Below are 25,575 nucleotides of genomic sequence, written 5' to 3' on the forward strand. Positions count from 1 at the left end.
GGCTGGCGTGATAAGTGACCATCAGTCGGGTAAAACAGGTACATTCTGCTCTGCATGTTTTATGGAAATAAGTTCAACAAATCTGCTGATAAGTGGGACATATGCCATTATTGGGAACGTGACTTTTAACTGGACTTCTTTTCCCTCCCCCCTTTTTAATTAGAACATTGTTCGTTCTAATTAAATTGCAGAAGATAGGTGAAGGGGGAAAAAAAAGAAATGACACACAAACTTATAGAAAAAGACCACAAATGGAGAGAAGCATGTTAGAAAAGCAGCAGATAAGGAAAGACAACTGACCTCAACCTCCTGGCGAAACGAGAGCAAAAAGAGAGAAAAGAGTCAGTTTCAGTAAAGAGAAAAAAATGAATTTCAAGTTCAGGTGAAAAGCTGCATTCAGTGATATAACAATTTGATGATGGAATCGCACACAGTGTTCTTTCTGCATAATTTAAATCTGTCAAAAAGGCAAGAAAAATACAAAAAAAAAGTTAAAAGGACATTCCTTATCACAAGACTCATACTACTATCAGTCAGATATGAATAAAACATGGGTTAGCAGGTATTTCAGTCTGGAAGAAGCCTAGAAAAATCATTCACACCAAAATCTCAAAACACCCACATTTGCAAACGTGCTAAAGCACACATGATTAGATCTGCTTTAGATAAGAGAACCCCCTCGGGCTAGGCTGCATATGCAATAGCTTTTAGTGCATATTGCCGCATCTGATCTAATACAAACATGAGTCATTTCAAAATATTTCCTGTTTAGCCACACAAGCAATCCTTAGGCAATGACTTACTCATCACTATAAACATTTACTGCACCGGAAGCGAGAGCCAGCGGCTCCTCAGGAGGCGATAAATTCCCAAACAACACGTGAAATAAGCAGCCTTCACTGAAGCAGGGATCGCTGCCACGACTTTTTATATTTGCACACAAACACGGACTTGAGCATCACTCTCCTTAAGGTGCATTATGGAAGTATTCACACCTTTTGTACTTTACCACGTTAGTTTTCTTCCAACCACAAACTTCTATTTGTTTTTGTGGGATTTTATGCTGTAGATGAACTCAAGACACCGCAGCGAATACGAATCTAGAAACTATGCTCGTATTCAGGTCCTGAAGGTTAACACTTAGTAAAACAAATTTTCATTGCAATTACAGTGACACATCTAGAAACTGTTTTTTATCATTATAATAGCTGAAGCTCAGTCAGATTGGATGAAGATGATCTGTGAGAAACAAATTTCAAGTTTTGCCACTAATTTTGATTTGGATTTAGGTCTAGATGTTGACTGGGCCACTACAACACATAGATATATTCAGATCTAGAATTGTTCTTGCTGTGTGCTTTGGGTCGTTACCTTTCTAGAAGATAATTTTCCTCTTATCTCAAGTGTTTTACAGCCTCTATCAAATAATTTTTTTTTTCTACAATTGCCATGTTTTTAACCTTCTTTGAACAGCTTCCCTTGCCCATGATACCACCACCATGTTTCACTGTGGAGACACACTGTGTGTGTTTTCAGGATCATGTGCCAGTTCAGTCACAAGTACGGTTTCAGTATGTGCCAGAGCACATTCCACCATGTTTGCTGTGTCCCCTTCATGGGTGGTGGGGAAAGTCCAGAAGTGACTTCTTTCCTCTTGCCGCTCTTTCACAAAGCCCAGATTTGTGTACAACTAATAGTTTTCCTGTCAACAGATTCTCCCACTTGAGCTGTGAATCTCAGCAGCTTCCCCACTGTTTCCATGTGTCTCTTGGCCGTTCATTAATATTCTTCTTGCCTGGTCTGCCAGTAAACTTGTGCTTGTGACATCCTCCCGTTTTAAGGTAATGGACTGAGTAGTACTCTGCAAGATGTTCGAAGGTTGAGATATTGTTTTTATGATCTAATTCTACTTCTTTTTTTTTAACCAAATCTTCATCCATGATCTATCTGCTCTGTTCCTTTTGTCTTCATGGTGCTGCAAGTCCGCTAACGTCGAGATGTATGTTCACAATATTTACAGTTCTTACAGACTGGGTGACTTCTGAAGGCAGAAGATTGGGAATGAAGTGGGTTGGAAATAAATATGTGTCACACTTTTCACGTTCTTCCTCGTAAACATTTAGAAATAACCATGACTCGTGTTCCTTTCACTCCACAGCGTCGATCAATCGCATAAAATCTCAGGATACATAAATGTTTGTGGTACGTGAAAGACATCCAGGGGTATAAAGTGTATCCTCCACCTGCTGCAGTCTTTTTTTAATTTATCACCAAAACGTACACCTGCAGTGAGCTGTCTTTGTCGGCTGAGCTTCATAAGTGATTGTCAGCCATGTTGTTCAATCTTGTCGGCTCTGACGGAGGCCAACATTACAGCCGGGTGAGACTTCAAACAGTTTACGACCTGGCTGTTAATCTGATGCCTCCCATGCCTCCTTTATCGATGCCGCGGCTCCTGCATTATTTAGCAACCTTTCTGTATTTGTGCTCCTGCCAGCACAGATAAGGAAACCATCCTGCAGCACTGACAAGACTGAAAATCAATGATTTTATAAAAGAGAGGCAGCACAAAATGTATTTGGGGAAGAAATAAATTCTCCTGGCTGAACACCGCGAATGAGCTCGACGCAGGGAGAGAGGTGGTGACACAATGGAGAGGTTACACCCCGTGCATCTTCACAGACCGAAATGCAGGCGCGAAAGACAGCTAGGTTTAACACCGAAGTGATTAAAGGAAGTGATTAAAGGAGAGATAAAAACACTGAGCTATGTCCGGGAGCCATAGGATCAAGCTGATAAGATTGCAAGAAACCGAGAAGCTTAGCATCTCTAACAAAGTGCCAAAATACTGACTGACGGAGAATCCCAACCTTTGTGATGGAGAAACAAACAAACTCAGACCAAAGCAAGGTTTTGACAGAAAGAAACTGTGTCTGTTCGGCTGTAGGACAAAAGAACAAACAGTCAGGTGGCTGAAATGCGAGTACACGACTTTGTGGGTCTGTTTGACAAAACCGCTTGTGTCGCTGACAGGCGTTTCTGAGCAAATGTCAGCTGTCAGCTGCAGCCTGTGTTCACCGGAGGGGTTTGTGCATAGCGCACCGCTGCGTCATCAGCACCAAAGGACGCAGTAATAACCCTCTTCTGTAGCGATCTGCTGTTACCAGATGAAGGTTCCCACTCAACCTTTTCTAGCAATTACTGCAATATTGTCCTTTAGTGGATTCATTAGCCACAATCAAAAATCTCATCGGGAAAACAATGGTTGAAGAATCCCAGGGGGCAATGCGATTTATGCGTTGTTTTATTTTATGTGTGCCCGTGAGACGACAACACAAGCATAAGGGTTTGTAATCGCTAAGTGTTTCCAACCTTACTAGGATTAAAAACAAATACTGTCCTTGTCCAAAAGATTTCATACCTTGGTCTCTACACTCTAAAAATACAGAGCAATTTATACAATATTTAGGATTATAATCATTTTGAAAGCTTTATGTAACCCTGAGTGGTTCCATCCTTCCTTCTGTCAGTCAGCGTTAGCTGTAACATCACTTCGCTTCTGTCCCACACTCTGTTCTCATGCAGCGTTTCATAATGCAGCCGAATTCCCAGCGAAGCGCTTTCGTTCGTTCTTTCTGACAACTGGTCGAATGTGGGGAGAAAAAAGAGACTGCAATAAAGCCTGATGGGATAGCTTATTAAGCAACACTCCCTGCCTCTAAAACCGTGCCGTCGTTTGACAGAATAACCAAAGACAGAAGCTGGTCTGAACTCGGTCTCTGGAGGAACCGAGTTTGCATGTTCAGCTCACATCTGTGTGACTGACTGCAAAAGGTGGTCAGAAGACATGTAGCAAGAAAAGCAAATGATGCTGTGTGTTTCTCTTTGTAGCATAAACTACATATATTCCTAAGTTTTGCGGACCAAGTTGTTCAGCTGATAACAAACAGCAGAAGTCGTCTTGTACCTGTGAATTAGAAGGATAAGTTTCAAGCAAACTTGTATTATCTGGTTAAAGATAAGTATGTGAACATCACACAGGTAAAGTAGAGGATGACTAAAATAACTAATATTCTGTAAACAATGAAGGCATAAAGTTCCCATAACCAGACAAGTGAGAGTAAACCTGGAGGTGTGGCTAAAGTTTCTGTCAGCCAGCACCTGTTTGACTTCATTTTACTGCCAAGCTATTTTTTTATTTAAATCTTAATCTTAACTCTTGAGTTTTTGGCTCTTGAAAATTGCAGAACACTCTCCTCTACATGGCGCACTGACACTGTTACCTTATCATAATTGGCGGAAATGTTGATCTTATAAAATCTCAAAACTACCTTTTATCATCAGACAAAAGTCCAGCAGTTCCACAGACCTTCAGTGCTCATCACCTTCCAACATTTAAAATCCTTTGACCCGCATGTCCTCTGGTTTTAGTGCTAAATTTTAGGATTTTCTTTTTATTGATCATGACACTTTCTGTGTACAAATTAACATCCTTCAGGTGGTACTGATAAACCTTCAAAACTTTCAAAACCAAACTTTCGAAAACGAAACTTTCAAAACCATAGGCCTAAGCATTTCATTTATTTTACTTAACACTCATGAAACAAAAATCGGCCAAGTCAGCATTTCAGGAAGCTGGATTAAATGGCTCGCAAACAAAATGTGCAATTCATTATTTTAAGTAAACAGAAAGCCACTCTGAGGTTGTCGGCGCTACAATACATAATACTGCATTCAACATCACTTCAATTCCTCCCACCTAGTGTTTCCCATAAGCACTCGCTAGCTGTTCACAGCTTCACTGGCTTGGTGTCGCACAGAGTACAGCAGAGATGAAACAAAGCTCCCTCCCTCACCAATATTCTCATTCCATACGTTCTCTTATCTTCAGTGCGCACTGAGCTGCAGGGCATGAGACACAAACCTTCTTATTCCTGCACGCACGCACGCAAGAGGACTCTAAGCGGATGCTTCGCGATCAGAGAGCAACATGAAATGATGAGGGGATGGAGGAGTGGGTTATACAAGACAGCTTTTGAGTGATGGGTAAATAAAAGGTGAAGCAGAGGTGAGAGCATTCTGGGAACTGATGAATACTTAAAATGAGAGCGAAGGCAACAAAACACCTACTGTTTTCACGTGAAATCACGTTCTAGACAAGAGCAATTAAATTTTTAATCTCGTATGCTTTTGTTATTTTTCTCTCCTATAATCTTAAAAAAAAAAAAACCATCTAAAATGGAAAAATATTGGATAATGTGACCAGTTTTGAATACATTTTTTAATCCTTTGAGCAATATTTGTCCACCAGTGAAACACTTAATGGGAGCCCTAACAATTACTATCAAGTTTAGCAGATTGTATTGTAAAATGTATGCTTTATTTTATAGCCTAGGCAACACTCTACTGTATGTTTGACTGGAAATTTTGAATGATTTGGATTTTGTCAATGGTCCAGACCATGAGTGAGTTGGTAATAACACTCCCAGACAGAGGGTGGCGCCAAATATGACTGAAAAAAGAACGATAGGCCATACAACAGACAATTTCATAAAGAACTATTTTTAAGGATAAATGTGTTTTCTTTCCCCAGCATGGATGGTTCAACTTTCAGGGACAACAAGGACACACAAATTCAATTGATAATTCTCATGAGAAATTAATTTCTTCTTTCTTCTAAGTTCTTTTCTTCTTCTCCTCTTCTGTTATTATTTCCGTCATTGCTCTCCAAGACAGGCATGAATATGTCTGTGATTGCACACACAGTCCATAGAGAACCTTTCATGAGATGTAAAGCAGAGGTCCATTTCTATTAACCTTTGGCCATTCGGCTGGATGAGGAACAATATTTATTTGCCACAGTAGCAGGACAATAAAATAAATCTCCAACCCTCTCACCGCGAGAGAACTGCATCAAAGAGTGGCATCTTAGGGTCACAAAGTCACCATGACACGCATTAGAAGCTATCTGCATGCTAATTGGTTGTTTTGGGAGTGAAGCTATAAAGAGAAGAAATTTCTGACCTCGCATTACAAACTTAGACGAATTAATTTCGTTAAACTCCAGTGTGGTTTTAAGTAAAACAATGCGGTTTGATCGGATGAGGCGTAAGTTGAACTTTTCAGGAATAAACACTCACATTGTTTTGCTTGTGTCAAACAATGGAGGAAGATGCAGAAAAGCCCTTCACGCTTACTTTAAAGTATGATGGAGGATCTGTGATGCTGCGGGAATGTTTGTCTCCAAGCGGTCTGGAAAACTTGTTCATGTAATGCAAAACAAATATTTCAAATATATTAGACCAAATACTTCCAGCCCTTGAGAGCCACTGTCCTGCTATTTACAAATATTTTAGTTCGAACACATGTGAATAAAATGAACGGCTCATTACCAGGCTGCTGCAGAATGTAATGATATTCCTGTGTGGTGGAGCATGAAAAAGTCACAGTACAGTGGCTGTCAAGACTTGAGTTAAGACTTCCTTGATGTAGGGACATTGTGCAAAGATCCCTCTGTCTGCATGCTCCAATCTTAAAATGTTATTAAAGAAGACTAAAGGCAGTCCTGCTCGCAAAATAGCGTTTTATAGAGTTTTATCACCAAGGTTACCAACAAGTGTGGCAGGAAAATATGAATCATTCTAATCTAAATGCCTAAAAAAACCTACTAACATACTTTAAGCAGAGGATCGAATAGGCATAGGTCAGTTACTGATATATAGATGGTTTAGGGAGCTATATCCTCCCTCTCCATCACCGTCTCGGTCAGCTGGATTTAAAGAGGTACCTAAATGTTTGCCTGCTCATGGAAAACACGAGCAGTTATTGTGTAGACATCAGACCTCAGGCAACATGGTGGTGTGGTTGTCAGTATCTATATGCTTCTCTGATTTCACTCTGGTTTCCTAAGGCTTCACCAGGCTTTACATGTTCCCTCTGTGTCTTCAAGTGCTCAAATCTTTTTCTCACAGAATCACAAGAAACATGCAGTTGGCCAAGAGCGAGCCTGCACATGCACGGCTGCCGCCGTGTTGGCCCCGTTGTGGATTTTGAGATACTCTCTTTGACCTTGCTGATTTGCAGACCACACAAACGCGCAGAAATGGCCACAAAAATTCCACTTGTCCCACAAAATGTCTGTGCACTCAGGCAGGCCTTGTACTCACTGTCTATAAATAACAGTGGCCCTTGTGCCCCTCAGGGCCCCTGTGGGGAATAAGAAAACAGTCTGCAACTCACAAGAGAATCAGGTACAAACAGCAAGACCCTTCACACTCCACTGGAGACACCAGGCTCGATGGAAAACAAGACTTGTACGGCAATGGAAAATCAATGGAGTTGCCTAGGTGAGCGATACGAGAAGGATGAGAATCGGACCCCGTGATTTGAGGGAGAAGCGGCTAAAGGAAGGTATCTGAATAAGAGGCACAAATAGAGCCACGCTAAGAGGGCTAAATTTGGCTCCTTCAGAGGAACAGCAGACTGGGAATGACATTCGTTGAGATACTGGTGGAATTTGGGCGGATAAAAACGCAAAGAATCCACAAACACCAACACGTTTTTTTTTTTTTTAATAAAATCCAAACACTGGATGTCCTTGGTTCCCGTTTATGCCTATTTAAGGTAGGCCGGTCCTTGTCTTGTTTTAGCTCAGAAAAACACTTTCTTTTTGCCCTAAATGTAGCTTAGACAAAGATGCTGAAAGTCTGGCTTTATCAGAGCATTTGATCAACCAGGGCTATCTTTCTGTCCCACATTTAGACATCAATAAACATCTATAGGTAGACGTAACTGATACATTTCAATCTGGATTTATTCTCATTTCTTTGTTGTTTTCTATTTCTGACTGTGGTGATCTCCCCAGCTTTTTTTGAAAAACTCTCGTGTCATGCTTTCTTGCACCCCTCATGTTCCTGAAAATCTCCAAATAATACTGGTTGCTAAGACACCGACAACTCAAGCGCTCATAACTTGAATCCCCACTGTGAAACAATGTGATGGCAGCATCATACTGTAGGGATGTTATCCTGCATACAGAGTAACTTGACAACAGCTAAAGCCTGCTTACAGATGCATTACATTTGATGACCTGAGCCAGCCAAGATAAGAAGGGAGTAACTTCAGAAGCAAACCATAAATGTCCTTGAGCTGCCCAGCCAGAACCGGGACTTAAATCCACTTTGGCAAGCGGCCATCTTCCTGCGCTGCCATACCAATCTGACTGAGCTTCAAAGGAGCTTTAGAAAACAAACAGGTGAAAAGACTTCCCCAAACAGATGTGCCAAACTGGGAAAAACATAACCAAGAAGACTTTAGACCAGGGGTCCCCAAACTTTTTCCTGTGAGGGCCACACAACTTTTTTCTTCTCTGGTGGGGGGCCAGAGTCAGTTTGTAACAGAAAAAGTGTGACGATTGCAGGAGTGCCTAAATGTAAAAATATATTGTTTTCCAGAAAGCGCAATCAAATAACATTCTCTGGGTTCTTCACAGAACAGAAGTCAGGAAATAAATAATAACACTATTAATGAAATAAATAATAACCAAATAACCCTCTCTGGGTTTTTTACAGAAAAAATCCAGGAAGGATTTTTTCTGTAAAAAAAATTTTGTCCGTATTTTCCCAACTATGAGCCGCACTGGACTGTAAGCCACAACCCCAAAGTTTTTTTGTTTTTTTAAAACCAGTAAACATACACATATGAGTGACCCGCGTCCGGGCGAGGGAACGCCAGATCCAAAGTTCGTCTCCATCATAAGGGGTCTTCGGGGTGCTCTTTGTCTGGTTCCTCACCTAGGACCTGTCTGCCTTGGGTGACCCTACTAGGGCATAAAGCCCCAGACAGCACAGCTCCTAGGATCATTGGGACACTCAAACCCCTCCACCACTATAAGGTGGCAGTCCAAGGAGGAGGGTTGCTATGGTAGCGTTTATATATCCCTTCAAAATAACAGAAGCGCCACAAAAACGAACATTTTACTTTTGTGAAAATTTTAACTCACGATAATGACTAATGGGAGCCCTGAGCTCGTTTCTCTGCAACGAGACGGTCCCATGTGGGAGTGATGAGAGACAATAACACCCGAGCTGTGTTGCTTGAGCACAGCGTGCTTGGTGTCTATGTGGCTATGCAGCTTGAAGCTTCATTGACTCATTAGCAGCCGGTCACCGCATGTTATACAAAGCGGGCTTGTAATGTGGGAGTCACCTACCGGTCCGGGATAAATCCATTCTCCTGTCTCTTCTCTGTGCCTTTTCCCCTTTGCAAAGAAACTTTCCAAAGACATCTGATCTGTTTCTTACTCATTTTGTTGCTTATGGGCTCAATGTTGGCGCGCAAGTAACCAGACTTCCAATGATTCACTTCCTGCTAAAGAGCCCCCTGGTGGTTGAAGAAAAATCCACATATAAACGGCTTATAGTCCGGAAAATACGTTAAATGAAAAAAAATCTGAATGCTCTCTGTTATTGTTCAGGGGGCCGGACCAAATGTGGAGGCGGGCCGGATTCGGCCCGCGGGCCGTAGTTTGGGGACCCCTGCTTTAGACAATGCTTCAACAAAATATCATACCATGGGTGCAAATGCTTATAAAATACTTAGTTCACAAGCCAGGCAAAATTAAATTTGCAAGGCTGTTTCTTATGGAGGACCAAAACTGGCTTACATTGGCTTACATTTCTGTCTCGTGGAATAACAGTTTGTATATCTTAGGGAAAGATACTCAAATGTGTTTTACAATGAGCCTGAAATGTAAGTAAATCTGAAAAGGTTAAGGAATCGTAACCTTAAGGAAGATGAATACTTTCTGGTGTTGCACGTATATAAAATATATACGCAGAGTTGCTATGTGCGTGTGTCTAACTTGTTTTTTCTTGAGTTTTATCACTGTTAACACATTCCTAGCAAGGGTTCTCCCCTGAGGCCCAAACAACTGGGTTGCTGCTGTTATTTGATCAAAACCTTTTGCATCAACAACTGAAGCTCCAGAATCTGAACTCACACTGGTTGCTGGCTAGGCTGCTTCGGGCCAAACATCAGTAATGGTAGAGACGACCGCTGGGGCTAAAGATCTTATGGGACCTACTGCCATGTCTGGTTTAGCATCCTTAATTTAAATCTGCATAACACCTCCAACTTAATTAAAATTACATTAGAGTTTTAATACTGATAAACAAAGCTGTCCGGCAGCATGAGAGGACATAAAGACCCTCAAACCAACATTGGCTAGAAACAACTAGAGCTGTCATGAAAGTTGTTTACAAATGAACGCTTCCTTTTGATCAAAACTAATAATGCAAAGCAAAACTCCTACATAATATATGTAGATCAGTGTAGTTTAGACTTTAGAAAACATTTCCTCGTTAAGAGGCTTTATAGTGTTTAATGTATTTTACTTTTTAAAAATATTTTCTGGTGGTTTTCATTGAAAACACTCAAAATTCAATAAATTATTACTATTATAAATACTTAATCTGAATAAAATATTTAGTTGTTCAGTCTACTTTTTTTGTATTCCACCTTTATTCATATGAAAATTCAATAAACAGCAGAAGTTATGTTTTTAAATGAACAAGATGGAGATTAATGTGGATTCTGATTGATTGTTGCCACTTGCTGCTTGTTCAATATTCACTTCAATATGCAAGAATCTAAAACAAAATTCCAATCAGAAATTGGAGGCAACGTACATTTAGTTGTCAATTCAATTGATGCCATATATTTTTATATTTTACACAAATGATATTGCATTCCAACTGTAAACTATAACGGCGTAGTAAAGGTGATTTAGGCAACACACCAATATGCAGCTCTGGAAAAAATGAAGAGACCACTGTAAAATTATCAGTTTCTCTGATTTCACTCTTTATAGGTATATGTTTGAGTAAAATGAACATTGTCCTTTTAGTCTATCCACTACTGACATGTCTCCGAAATTCCAAGCAAAAATTGTGTATTTATTTGAAGAAAATGAGAAATGGTGAAAATCACAAAAAAATATGCAGATCTCAAATAATGCACAGAAAAGAAGTTCATCTTCCATTAGAAACAGCAATACTAATGTTTTAACTCAGGACGAGTTCAGAAATCAATATTTGGTGGAATAACAAGGAGGTTTTCAATGGGGCTCAGTGCAGTGGGCTCTTAATTTTTTTTCCAGAGCTTTATATGTTGGGCACAAACTTCAGTTTTTGTCTGACCTGACCAGAGAACCCTCTGCCATGTGTTGTCTGTGCCCCGTACATAACCTCTGCATGAGCAGAATACAAATAAATGCCACGTTTCACATTTACACAAAACATGCATTATTTTCCTTTCACTTCACAGCTATGTCCGTTTTGTGTTGTGTACACTTTTGCAAGGCACTGCAGTTATCCTTATGTTTGCATACAAAAAGAACTGACACACCAATCTGACAGAAGTATAATGTTTAGAACATCAATTTGGATCTACCAGCTAATTTAAAATCACTGACCTGTCTTTACAACGCCTGTGCCTTTAGCTGTGGTTTAACTTCTAATGAAAGACTGTGTCTCTCCGGTCTTCAGCGCAATCACAGCCCTGCTACACCCCTCCTACCCGGCCAAGACAGCCCACTGAGCCACCGTTAGTCATTTCAAGCCCTGAACAGTGCTGAACGGACCACCCGTGTGCCCGAGCAGTTGGTCATGATTATGATACAGTCCATCTGCAGAGTTTCTGGATGTTCGAGGCCAAAATAAAAACCTGGAATATGATAAGGAGTGACTCATGGCCAGGGCGAAAGCATGGCTAGGAAGACTAATGGGTTTCAGATAAACTGTTATCATCACCCATGTTATTAACGCATCTGAGGGAGTCTGGTTGAACATCAGGGAACACTGGGTGGCTCGGCCAGACTAGGCTCCATCGCTGATAATTTACTGCTACTACAGTTTGTCTTTAATGGAGTATTTGGCTCTGTTGCTACAGATGCCATTATCCACAATTATGCTTTTTACACTGTAGTGTAATGATAAAACGGTGTGATGAACATAAGGCCTAATGCCAGTAAATGCAAATGATAGGCAAGAAGAGTATAAAAAGGGAAAGGTAAAAACAGAAAAGAAAATGTTATCGAAATGTAAATATCACATTTTGTTCATAACTGTTTGAAGTTCCAGCTACTGCCACTGAGCCCACTGACACTGATGAGGGGTCTGATGTTTTTGTTTTTAGGCACAAAGGATTTACTGCTCATTAACAACAAACCTGAATGGAGAACAGGTGCAGGAAGGATCGGTGCTGGATGCTTCCTGGGCCGCCTGACTGCTGGGGCATGCCTTTTCAGGATAAGGATTTAACAAACACGCCCAGATGGCACCAAACTCCTTTTGGACGTCTCTGTGCTGGCATGTGTGATGTGTGAAAGTAGAGATGACCCGCACAATCTAGCATGTCGCGTATAATGAACGTTGCTTTGATTGCACTCGATTTGTAGTTTAATCTTAGATTCGGAGAATTACTACGGTGAAAAACTGGTGCGTGATTCTATCTGCGGTGTACTTAATTTTACCATAATGTTGTATTTAATGGACTTTGTATGACAATCTATGAGGCCGTTGCAGCTCATCCGAAATGCTTCTGTCAGAAAGAACCGACACCAGAAAATGGATCACATCACACCAGCCCTTAAATCTTTGCTGGCTTCCTGTTTGATAGATGTTAAACACCAGGTCATCGGCCTTTAGGGTACTGAGCCGTCATGTGCTTAAAAACATTTCTGAGTTGCTTGGATCGGGTATGAACCATAACAAGCCCTGAGTTCTGGTCCAGTATTCCCAGGACCAGAACTAAACAAGGTGAGGCAGCATTTGGTTTTGATGCCCCTCAGTTCTGGATCAATCTCCCTTTGCATTTGTTCCTTCATTTTTCTGTAAACTTTTTCTTGTACGTTTACAGAAAAATAAGAACGTTTGGTTTGATTTGTTAGTTGCAATTGCATGTTTTTAATTTAAAATAACTATTTTTTTTATTTTATAAGTATTGAGAAATTGGATGATGACAGGAATTTGCCTATTTCACACTTGACATGTCCCAATGATTAAAAGTCCACTTTTGTCCAATCAGTGAATGCACTATACCTTCATGCTAGCAGGTTGTCGTAGCGACAAAGCTGTGGTGTGGAAGTCGGTACTGAGAGAAGATTCAAAGATAAGTTTAAGTACCAATGTGTTTAAAAATGAAGCGAGGGGACATACACAAAACATGTTACAAACTCGTGGAAAGGAGACTGTGCTGCTCAATCAGGCAACCAGAAAAGAGAATCAGATTTCAGCAGATAACAGGAAGGCTGGACGTATTACATTTTTCTAATGAAAATATATCTCGAATTGATTTTTGCTCCTGGACAGCATTTGTTTTCTTTCTAAATACTTTTACAAGACTCATACGGCAATGGAAAACCAATGGAGTTGCCTAGGTGATATATGTATATGCATATGTATGTGTATTTAAGTATCCAACACAGTAAAGAAAATGAATACTTTTAAAGTTGATCATCTTTCAAGCTTACTGTGGGATTTGCGCTAGCCTTGAAAGAACTCACTTCTAATTTAGAAAGACTAAAAGAAATCTCGCAGCCTAAATGCACTGCGCTGAAAAACTGCGATGAGTGTCAAAGAAAACAAAAAAAAAACACAATTTGTGGCCATCATCAGTAAATAAATAAAACAACATTTGGTTCCAGGCGTGCAATGCTGGAAAAACAGAATAAATGACCGTACATCACTGTTACTGTTATTTAAATTCAAACTGACACTAATGATGTTATTGTGTATAGAATAAAGTCGTAGATTTGCATTCATTTCCCACAGCCGTCTTTCCTGTTGCCCGGTTTATCTTTCCTTTTTTTTTCTTTTTTTTTCCTTAGGATTTAGTGCATTAGTGGAATGAAATGTTGAGTGCACCTGTCAGATTAAAGGATTAAAGGTATCCCCCTTTATTATTTGTTGACTGTTACTGTTAAATTTAATCGCCTTGTCTTTCCTGTGAAATAAATTGCATCGGAGCGTGGGAGCTGTTTTTTACTTGAAGCGAAAGAGCCTCTTATCCCGATTCTGCTTTTACATCCCGCGGAAGAATAAATATGAAATATTTACAGTGCGCCCTGCACACAGTCTGCAGCCGGTGCTGTGTGTTTGTGTTTATCTGAGTGCATACATGTGAAAGGATGGAGTGGCGGAGCTTCTCTTGTTTGATTATTGCTTCCTTGACTTGGATCTGTAATATTCCAGCTCTAATATCTCAGAGGAATATGTGCATCAGCATCAATTTATTTCATTATATTTGTGTCATTGGCAGTAATTTGCACATCAACAAACGCCTATGAGCTTAAACTAGTTATTTTCTGATTCCTTTTTTTTTTTTTTTAGCTCAAAGGCCAAGATGAAGCGCAGCCAATTAAAGGTTCATTACATTTACTGCTAGGCACTGCTCATTAAGAATAATGATACAAGCCGTGTTATTTCAGCTGCGGAAGTTCACAGTTTTAATGATTTCGAGAAACTTAACCAAAAGGATGTTTTTGGGGGTTTTTTTCTACATTTTTTTTTTCTTTTTTTTCTCCTTCCCTCCCTGAAGCGAGGCTGGTTAAGGGGATAGAGTCATCAAACTCCCAGGGATCTATCCTCCATCTCAGTGCAGGGGGAAGCTGTTGCTACAGCAGCCAGCTGAAATCAAAGTGGTTTCCATCCGCGATTCCCGCAGGAGGTTTAGCGCCTTGCTTCTCTGATGTTTTTCCCTGTTATCTTTATGATCACCAGAGACGCCACCACTCTTTACTGCACAAGCATCAAAGTCCTGTTCATACGCTTTGCATAAGTATTAGCGGCGATCACATATCCGTAAACATCTGAACGTGAGCGTTGAAAGTGTGGCAGGTCATGAAAGTGATAGCTGTCAGGGTTGCTTGTGTTGTTGTTGAGAAACACAAGAGGCATGCGGAAGCAGAGCGGGCGACAACTTCATGGCGAAAGGAAAGTTTTTAAAGGGTTAAATTTGGTTATAGAGGCTCAGTAAAACCTTATAAGCGGTTAATGTCATACCTGCAGTAGATAACTGGTCTGATTTCTTTGCCTAGTATAAATCCAGATTAGTTGGACCAGGGATCTGAAGCAAACCCCTTAAAATAGTCTGGTGTCTTAAAACAGCCTCAATCTCGGTTTATACAAAAGCTATTTTAAGACCCTTTAAACCATTGCCATGTTTGCACTGGACCGTTATTTACACAGACACTGATACTTGCACAGCTAATGGAGGGAGGAGGCTGTGCACCACCAGTATGGGTCCTGTGTGAAACATGTCTAAAGAAAAGAAGTGTTTCCTTTCAGAATTACTGCCTGATTATAAATATAAATGGTGTGAAAGGCAAACATTTCTGTGGTGTAAGTAATAATTTTATTTTTTTTAACACTGCCTTTTTTTTTGTAAATATGTGGAAAAGTAAAAGTCACTGATATTTTCTACCACAAATACACTTGATGTTTAATGTTTGGTTAAATATTTTAACCAGCATGGAATATTCAAATTTAGATACAATTAGTCCTTATTTTGTTGTATTTATACTTTTCTAGTTCTGAGTCGGTCCCCATACATTGAAATTGTACATTTTTGTATTTGTCTCAAACTCTGAATCAAATGCAATACAGAATCAGGAAGAAATTGTGAAAAACCCCTCTAATGTTTGAAAGAAGCTTGGAAGTAGATAACCAGCAAGTTGTGATATTAGTATAGTATTTACTAACTGTTCTTATCTTGTCTTGTAACAATGTTTCCTTTTTCTAACAAATAACTAAGAACCAACACAATGATACAAATACATTTAAAAAGCATTAGGCTTATGGCACTTATTGTCGGTCAGTCAAACTTTTTTTTGTTGTTTTTCCCCCCAATTCTATCAATGGGGCAACAACTCAAAAACCACTTCCCTTTATAATTCAAAAATAAGAATCTAAAACAGAGTTTTGAGATCGAAGCAATAAGCCTCAATGCTTCAATCTCATTGAAGCTCATAATAACAACTTACTTTCCTCATTTCTGTTAGTGACAAACTGACGTATGATGTCAGAGACGCTCCTTTCAGTATAATGAGAAATATTGCACAGTTTCATGATGAAAATCAAGTGCAACAAGATCCTGTTGCAAATTAGGTAGTTAATCTGACTGGAAACATTTTACATGTTCTTTTGTCCTTACATGTTTCATGCAGGAAGATTATTGGTGCCGGACAGTGTCCAACCTTCATTTCCTATAAACAATTCTTGAATTTTGTGTGTCCATTTTTGTTGTTGTGACTCCAGCTTAAAGGTTTATAACAAAACAAAACAAAAAGCATTATGATATTTATGATTTTGGACTTGTTTTAAAAAGCCACTTTGGTCGTGGCTCTTCTCAAATCACACAGTACCCTTAGTCTCCTAGACCAGCTGACCGAAATTTAAAATAAACAATAAATAAAATACAGAGTTATCTTCTGCAAGATATTAACTCATAAAAACTTTTTTTTCAAAATCAATTCTTAAGAAATGTGAACATGTTGATTCATGGCTAATTTTCTCTTTGAACCACCAACCAAGATGTGCTGAATTCAGAAGGTCATTGCAGGCGAGGCGAACATTTCAGATCAAAACTGTTCAAATATAGATCGGCACCCAATGAGTCATAATCCCACAGTAATTCCAATTTAATCTTCCCATGTGCACAATTTCGTTACTTCCTCGCAGTCCCAGGTGACATGTGTTTAAATCTTTAGCTAATTACAGTAAATCTTAACCTCTCTCTTTGTTCCAGGTCTTGGTTTTCAGGAGGTTTTTGCTAAACCGACACTACGGTCTTGCTAGCATAAAAATACGCCTAAACATATCCTCACGCACCCTCTGCTACTTCTATTTCTAATCCAATAATAGCACATTTCACTTGCAGCATGCAGTCTCTCAGGATCAATTAAAACCAAATTAACATCGGTCATATGCAACCTAATCCAGCTGCAATATACTGTCCAGATCCTGTTGGGGATCATTAGTAATCATTTCACAGAGCTGCATCCATACGTCCACAGACACAGTAATTTATCACTAGGCGTAGCCTGCAGGCTTTAATCAATTCCAGTAACCCAGATCAGTCCGTTCATTAGATGCATGTGTGCACGTCAACCAATCAATCAGTGCACTATGTCTTAATTGCTAAATTCTCTTGTTTGTGAAATCCCTGGAGCCACATCTGAGAGGGAACCTTTAATGGCGAGGGGCAGTATGATGGTTTGGGCCCATACTGCCAAGCAGAAACAACAACTTAATTGCCTATTAGGGGAAGAGGAAAAAAAAAAAACATTGCAGGAAGTGAGAGGATGAGGGGAGGCAGAATGGTGTGTGTTTATAATATCTCATATAAGTTTTCTGACAACATCCAACTTTGACTACCCAGATTTCCCTGGGATAAGTTATTTTAAAAAAAATAATTAAAAAACAGCTATAAATACTCCTCTCTCAAAACATTTCCCTTCCAAACAAGCAAAAACAATTAGAAATCAAAATGCCAGTAGCTGAATCAAAAACTCTTCAATAGTCATTTATTCCAGGAGCGTGGCTGGCTGCAAAACTGCAGAAAAGAACCAAGTTTGTGTGAAAGACGGGAGTAAACATGGCAGCGCATCCACACCGCATTCATTCGACACTTACATCTCTGAAGCGATTCCAGTGCTTGATCTTGCGGCTGTACTGTGAAATGGTGGACAGCCACTGCTCGTCTTCCATGAAATTCCCGGATTTCTCCGCTTCTCGGACGCTCTTCACGTCCGCCTGCAAGGTGGACCCCGCGAACATCAGCAGCGGGGCGAGAAGGCACACCATATCCGACATTTCCACCATGTTTAACCGGAGAGGTGGGAGGGAGGGGAGGAGAAAAAAAAAACCACGCACACAGGACACCTCCTCGCACGAAACAACACCGTCTGTCGGCTCTCCTCTTCTGGAAGGCGGCGGATGCTGAGGCTGGATGGAAAGCGCCACCTGATTAGCCTGTAAGATGCTCCTGCAGATGGGAGGGAGGCAGACGGAGTGAGGAAGGGAAGGGAAGCTGTTTGATGGTGGTAAATAAAGTGAGTCCGCCCTCAGGCTGCTGTGAGACACCTTTTTGTTATTTCTCGACGTGAAAACTTTCGATTTATGCGCACTTTCTTTAAGAACTACAAGCTATTAAATAACTTTGAGCTTATATACACGTTTTTATTTAGCTCTTTTTTTCTTTTTCGCGAAAAGAAAAACCTAAAACGTATAGTATTTGTTAATAGCTCTTTCTTTTTAGATTGTGGAACTACTACTCTCTGCAATAACAACTGCAAGTTTACAGCGAATCCAAATCAAGAAAAAGATTCCCACTCTTCTTTCCAAACTTGCTGAAGCTCATTCAGACAAGATGGAGGGCACCTGAGGAGATCACAGTGCTATTCTTACTACATATTCTTAATTAGATTTAGGTCTAAACTTTGACTAGGCCATTCCTGCTTTGATCTAAACCCTTCCATTGTTGTGATAGCTCTACATTCGCTCTGTTCTTTAAGTCTGTGACGTATTCTTTGGGTTTTCTTAGTCTTGGGATGTTTTCAAACTAAGATAGTCCGGGGAACTCGGGTATAATTAGGCGAGGAATGTCGAAAAACTTCCCATCTTCACTTGGTTGAGTTTATTTTCACATTGAATCAAACTGGATGTCGTCCAGTTGCTCGTATAATATCTTATATAATATCTCATATAAGTTTTCTGACAACATCCAACTTTGACTACCCACCAGCTATCACAAGTAGCAGCAAGAGAGGCACTTTACTCTATATAGATGAGTTGTGTAAGCAGTTTCAGAGATGACACCAAAGACGGAGAAACTATAAGACATCCCAGATTTAAACAATTTTAGATCACATATCATATCTGCATCTCTTCCTCCGTTTGCTTTGCATTTCCTTTCAAAGCGAACAGCTCCGGTGTTCGTGGTCAATTGAACTGAGACTTAGGTTTTCAGGTGGATGAGAGCTAGCTTGTTTGCTCTGCATCACCAGAGTTTGCATGAGGTTTCACACCTGCCCACTCGGAAGTTGACCCTCAACACCAGCAGATTTTGTTTCGAACTGTGGTTTACCCCTTTGGCCAGATGCATTCTTTTGAAAGTGATTTCTTGCGCCATGGGTCTTACTGCACCGTGTCAGCTCGCTCTGTGTTCGTCCCTGGAGAGCCCCACCAAACAACAAGCCTGTTACTGAAACGTCGGATTAACTGATGCCATTTGATCCCCAGTGGAGTGCCTCGAGCTTGTCCTAATGAGGGCAAGCGCCCAACAAGGGGTCATCTAATCTTTTGGCTCGACTTGATCAAGTTCGAGGAAAGATAAGGAGACAAGAAGATGTTTGAGCTAAGCATGTATATGTTTATGCAGCACAAGCAACAATGACAAGATTACCTTCTGGACCCAATTGAGCTTGTCTTTGTGCAGGCACTTTAATAGATGTAAAAGTCTTACACGTGCATGCTCATTAGTCATGCTGCATGGTCAGGTGGGAAATGAAATATTCATGTTGGATACCATAAAGCAGTTATTTGGAGCTTTCCTTTCGAGAAAGGAAGTCAACGTGTGGTCTTCCTCTGACCTATTTAGGGCTACCTCTGCAGCAGCTGCAACCTGCTTTGCTCCCAGAGATTTTATTTAAAAATGATCAGTCAAAGAAAAACATTTGGGGGTTAAATGAAGTCCTAGTTTGGTCATGTTTTCGCAACAGAAAAGGAACAACAGAGGGCACGGCAACAATTCCCATCTCATTCATAAAGCGTTATAAACACAGTAATTTTAAAGGATCAGACCCATGGGCGGTTTTTATGTAATGTCCAACAAAACAAAATAATCTCTACAAGTGTTGCAGTGCAGGTTTTGTTTGACAGAAACTGTCTGCAGCTTGGTTAACAGAACTAAGTGTGATGTCTTTACCACTGATAGTTCAGGTGTCTTATCTGATAATGTCCCTCAAAATGTGCCACAGTTCATCACCAAAGTTCTCATCGGGTCATGCATTCGCCTCATTGCCACTGAGTGGTACGGTGCGAGTCAGTGCAGTTCGGTAAACTATTTTTCCGACCTGTGCCGTACCAGAGGTTGGCAAAATTGCCTTATTGCCGTGGCAGCAATGCATTAGAGGGTTATCTCTGGTTTTCCACTTTCTGCGGTACAATAACTCTTATCCCTTCAGAGTGAAATTATTCTAAGACTATCTGTAGGTTTATCTATTTATTTTAAATGAATGGAGTTTTTTTTTATCTAATCTTGTGAACCTGCAATGATTTTTAATCTTCATGCTTGACTGTTACTGCAGTGAGTCTTTATGTTTGAATGTTTTTGCTAAGCACTATTTCTGTAAGAGCTGTTGAGACATTTCTGGGGTATTTTTTGAAAATTGTCTCCTTCTTCTTTTTATTGAGGATTGGGTCATTTAAGGGGCTGCAGGAGTTTTATACCTGGTATTGTGCTCACCTCAGAATGGTGTTCATTCTGGGAGTGGCTCTGATTTCCAGAAGGGTGAGAGACTGACCATCCTAACCCGGTTATCAGTCAGTTCACCAAACCTTCACCAAGCTGAATGTTTCCAGCCTGATTGTCCAGTGAAGCTATTTTGGGAAAATCCTCTATTTGGTTTCCGTCAGCACTGCATGCCTTTCTAGTCCTGCAAAATAAACCATACTGTTTTCTCCTTTTTTTTCTCAGAGGAACAGGCTGATACTTTGGGTTTTGTAGTGTTTTGACAGAGAAAGAAAAACATAAAGTTAACTTATTTTTTTCTGCCTGTTTGCGGGGATTCTCATATCCAAGCAATATGTTACTGATGCTTCCAGTCAAACTTGAGGTGACAGACGTGAAGGAGCAAACTTGGATCCTCACCCCCGTTTACCCTGAGAAGTTTGCATAGAAATCATATAAATGCGAAGGAAATTTTCCTCTTAAATTTTTGTGAGACCCAACAAAATCAGATTGACCATTAAAGTCTAGTTTGTCAAAGAACTAGACGTGGATAAGTGTTTTTCCAGACACTTTGCCATTTGAATTCCTATCAGTATAAGAACATGTTCTAAATTGATATGACATTGATTACACATTAGTATGAATTTATGCTGTGCTGGTTTTTGTTACATTTGCACATGGCTGCTAAAGAGAGTGGGGGGGGAGGGAAGCAGTCATTGCACCACTACTGAATAAATATTTCTAAACTGGGAGATAGTAGTTCACTTAAGGACAGACAGATATGTGAATACTTTGTAATTATTATAGGATTCCTTTTCTTGGTAGTGATGTTTAGTTACCCAGTAGAGGGTATGTAAGGACTCTTACTCCAGCCGATGTGCCAGCAGGATTTTGGCTTGTATTATTAATGAAACTTGTTCAGAGAAGTGGCAGTACAAATGCTACGAATACAACTCCTATGGGATTATGATGACACACTGGTAGAAAATATGACCAAACCTTTAATTTAAAAATGTTCCTGTTGATGTTGCTGTAGTGAAAAGACAATGGCTCATCATAACACTGTGTTAAGCACTGAGTCTCAGCTGAAAAAAGTAATTTACACAGCATTATGCAGCCACTATCATACGTGACCACGGGGATGGTAAGTTCAGAGGGTCAGTTTTCCTAAACATATAAAGTTGCATTTAAGATAAAAACATCTATTTAGGTCTTATCAGACCAGAACATCTTCTTGTTCACTTTGTCCTCCTCATGAGTTTGCAAAGTGCATACAGGACTTCTAATGTATTTTTTTAAACTCTTTTACAAAGTCTGCATTGTTAAAACATTTAATTTTACTGATTGTTCCTCTTCATCTATGAATATTTGTAGCTACCATGAGCTATCAGATGTTTTAGTGGTCACCCCTATGAAATAACGCTCTGGATTAGGTTCAACGGTGGCTACAGCATCGTCACTTTCCCATAAGGTTTTGCCTTGTGAAGTAGCAACAGCTGCTGAAGTCATCGGTGTCCCGGTGGCCTCGCACACTGGTCTCCTTCTTGCACCGGCACTAAGTTTGTGAGGACAGCCTAATCTAAGTGGATTTACACCTGTGCCATATTGCTTCTATTTCTTTATGATGATTTAACTGAACTCCATGTTCATTGCCTTGGAGATCTTTTGTTTCCGTCCCTTAATTTATGCTTCATGTTTCCTCTGATTTGCTTGGAGCGTTCTTTTGTCTTCATGCTGTTTCTTGTCTTTGTACCACAATCACAGTCACTGCACTCAGGTGATCTCCATTCCACTCATTGGGATTGTCTGTTGAAATAGGTCAGTCACTTTAAATGGGATAAATATTTATGCAAGCGTTTATCTTATGTAATATGTTTGTATTTAAGGGTCATTGTTTTGTAGAACTTTTTTACTTTAACATAAGAGGGCTTGTTTTTTTTGGTAATTTTGTTTGACTCATTTGTGAAAGCAATGAAAAAGGCGAAACATAAGGTGGTGAATACTTTTTGTTGGCACTTTCAAAATACAACTGTTATAGTATTGTGAAAATCTTTAAATTTGAGCTTATAGCTTAAAATTTTAATCATTGTGATATAGGAAAAAGAAACGGGCTAATATCTGGAGTAAAGCCCGTTTGAAAATGGCTTGTAAAAATGATAGGGCTCTGATAAAGAAGAGCATACCTCAGCAAAAATTGCCACACATCGGAGTTTGGCCTCCCCTGAGAGAGTTGCTCTCTTTCTGCTTCCTCCAGCAATAAATCAAAACCTACATGTAATTCTGTTGGAGCTGCAGCTTCGGGTGATGCAGACTCATGAAGGTACCGAGAGTCTTGAATCCAGCGTTGAAGGATCCGATGACGAACGAGAATCGTATGACAGAAAAATGACATGCTTACAAGATGAGGTATTTGACAAGGAGACAGAAAGCTTCACTGTCATATTTGTTTAAATAATCCCCTTATTACTACAGAACCATGTTATTGCTATACTCACAACCATCAAAAGACACATGAAAACCACTGGAAATCTGAATGAATGCTGGCTTTTTTAAACAATGGTTGAAAAGGAAGCAGATATGTGGTCTGAAAATGACATTTATTTCTTTGTTACACTCAGGTTTGAGTAAATAACTGTTTAGTAGAAATTGTCTTTATACATAACCATTTAGCCGGAGATCCAGCGCACATAAATTACATCAGCTCAGGCTGCCCTGACCAACAGCTCTCCAAGGCTAATATGATTTGTAAAACAGTCTCTCCCTTTTCACGTTTACATTTTTTTTCTCTCGTAACAGAATGAACGTAAACAAAGATAAGAAGTGTAAAATGATAACAAGGTCTGACCTTAACTAAACATATAAATTGGATGATAAACCGGGGTTATATCCTGATCATGATCTCAGCTACTCAAATCAAAACACATGCAGTCACAACAAGGTGCTCTAAGCGTCATCCGCTAGCACTTTAGCGCCACCGTGTGGTAAATTTGCCACTTCAACCATCCCATCTAAGATAATAAAGGATACTTGTTTTAAAACACAAGTGTTTTTATTTATCTTCCACTGTGTTTAATTAATATTATTTTACAAAATTGTTGCTTCTGAGATAAAAAAAAATGTAATCACATAACTATATTGTGATCCCCCCAAGTTTTGCCATAAAACATGCATGCAATTTTTAATTGCCTGATTTTTTATCAGGAAATGTGTGTGTACATGTCTACAGAGATTTGCTTGTCTGCCTTATTAGAAGAAAGGTCTCTAGTTTGCAAATTCCTTGAACTCGCTTGAACAAAGCAGAAAACAATTCAGTCTGTTCTCGACAAAAAGAAAAGTATTTTGGTCACACTTTCTTTGAGATTATAATGCAATCAATTAACAGTGAGTTAACTACGTTACCAGGTTGGCATAAAAATCCCGCGTTTATCAAACAAAACTTAAAAAGAAATTTGAATTTCAAATTTTACGCCCCTGTCTCTTTAAGAGGCTCCTGCTCTTTTCTGACCCTCCTTCAGTACAACAACACTGCTTTTCATTATGCCATTTACAGCTGATTTTAGGGGCATTAGACTGAAAATGAGTTTGTCTGATGAGCTCAGCATTCGCACAGTTCCACCAGGTGTTTGCTAATTACTGCTGCCTCTAGCGGGAGGGATGCGCAGGAGACGGGGTGCTCTATGAGGCGGAAGCACAACTGGAGGCCACAGGTCCAAGGAGGAGCAAGCGTTTAGGCACCCCGAATGGCTACCACAGGAGATTCCTCAAATATGCATCTAAGAACCAAGGCAACAGTCCCAGTATGTTTTTGATAAGGAAAAAATATTTTAACGTGATATTAAGCTCCAAAAAGTACATTTTGCATAATACATTTACATTTGTATATAATATTTTGCCATAATTAAAATAAAAAAAATCTGTAACATTTTATTTGACAGGGTATGCATAAGACTGACATGACACTGTCATAAACATGAAGGAGTCTTTACGAATGTCTGAGTGTTGTCACGAAGTGTGATGTCACTTTTAATGCAAAGTTGCTTTAAACGTTGCATTAAAATCTCATTAGAAGTTCCAACTTTGTATCATTTTGTAAATAATGACACTTTAATGCAAAGCTGGCACTTTTAATGGACTTTCAATGCAACTTTTAGAGCAACTTTGCATTAAAAGCGTCATAATTTACCGAATGACACTTCATGACAACTGTCATAAACATTCATAAAGACTCCTTCATGTTCATAACAGGTGCCATGTTGTGTTTATGACAGTGTCATGTCAGTCTTCTGCACACCCCGTGTCACCAAAATATCATAACTGCATCAACCTCATGTACTTGGGAGACCAGATTTGCATAATTTTTGAATTGCAGTCGGAGATCAAACACATCCAGGGGCCACAAATGGTCCCCAGGCCACACTTTGGATCCTGTTTTAAGACGTTAGTACTCCAGTGAACCACATTGATTATGGATCAAACATTGAAACAACGGTAACCATCTCAGGAGCTGGAGGCCAACCTACATTTCTGGCTGATAAGAAAAAAGGAGCCCCATGTTGTTTTTAAACTACCATCCCAGGTGGAAAAAAAGTATACTTTAGCATACTAAATTTTGACATACTTAAACTGTACTATTTTGGAACAACCAATTTTGTGCTTAGTATACATTAGTAGTATTTAAATAGTATTAAATTACAACTAATAGTATATTTTAGTATACTATACGTACTTTTTTGGAACAACTTCAAGTGTACTTAGAGTGTACTTACTTACTTTTTAAATATATTTCAGAGCTTTATTATTGTACTTTGATATAATTATTATATTTTGAGTGTAATAATTCTGTCTCAGAATTATATTAAAAATATATATTTCATAAACTTCAAATATATTTTAAATATACTATTAATATATTAGTAATGCATTTAAATTACACTTAATTTTTATTTTTGATTTCCTGCTATTGATAATAAACTACAATTTTAATTACTCGTGAAAGTCTTTATTCTTACGTACCTATTTTGTACATGACATGCATAACTACACTGCAGTACTTACATTGTTTTA

General features: G+C 39.4%; 1 protein-coding gene and 1 long non-coding RNA gene across 2 annotated transcripts in view; one reads left to right on the forward strand and one right to left on the reverse strand.

The window, feature by feature from the left end:
• The window catches only part of spock2 (SPARC (osteonectin), cwcv and kazal like domains proteoglycan 2), a 32,675-nt gene extending 14,591 nt beyond the window's left edge, over positions 1 to 18,084 (reverse strand). Inside the window, exon 1 of the mRNA XM_008429496.3 lies at positions 17,694 to 18,084. Within this exon, the coding sequence (XP_008427718.1) occupies positions 17,694 to 17,882 (189 nt within the window). The 5' untranslated portion in view covers positions 17,883 to 18,084. The remainder of the gene's footprint in view (positions 1 to 17,693) is intronic.
• LOC145555230 (uncharacterized) lies at positions 316 to 17,776 on the forward strand. The gene is made up of 2 exons (XR_014091335.1): positions 316 to 7,623; positions 12,196 to 17,776. It is a non-coding gene; the product is annotated as an uncharacterized LOC145555230 (long non-coding RNA).
• Positions 18,085 to 25,575: the final 7,491 nt, after the last annotated feature.

The sequence above is a fragment of the Poecilia reticulata genome, chromosome 15 (assembly GCF_904066995.2).
Source record: "Poecilia reticulata chromosome 15, P_reticulata-male-v2, whole genome shotgun sequence".
Lineage (NCBI taxonomy): Eukaryota > Metazoa > Chordata > Actinopteri > Cyprinodontiformes > Poeciliidae > Poecilia > Poecilia reticulata.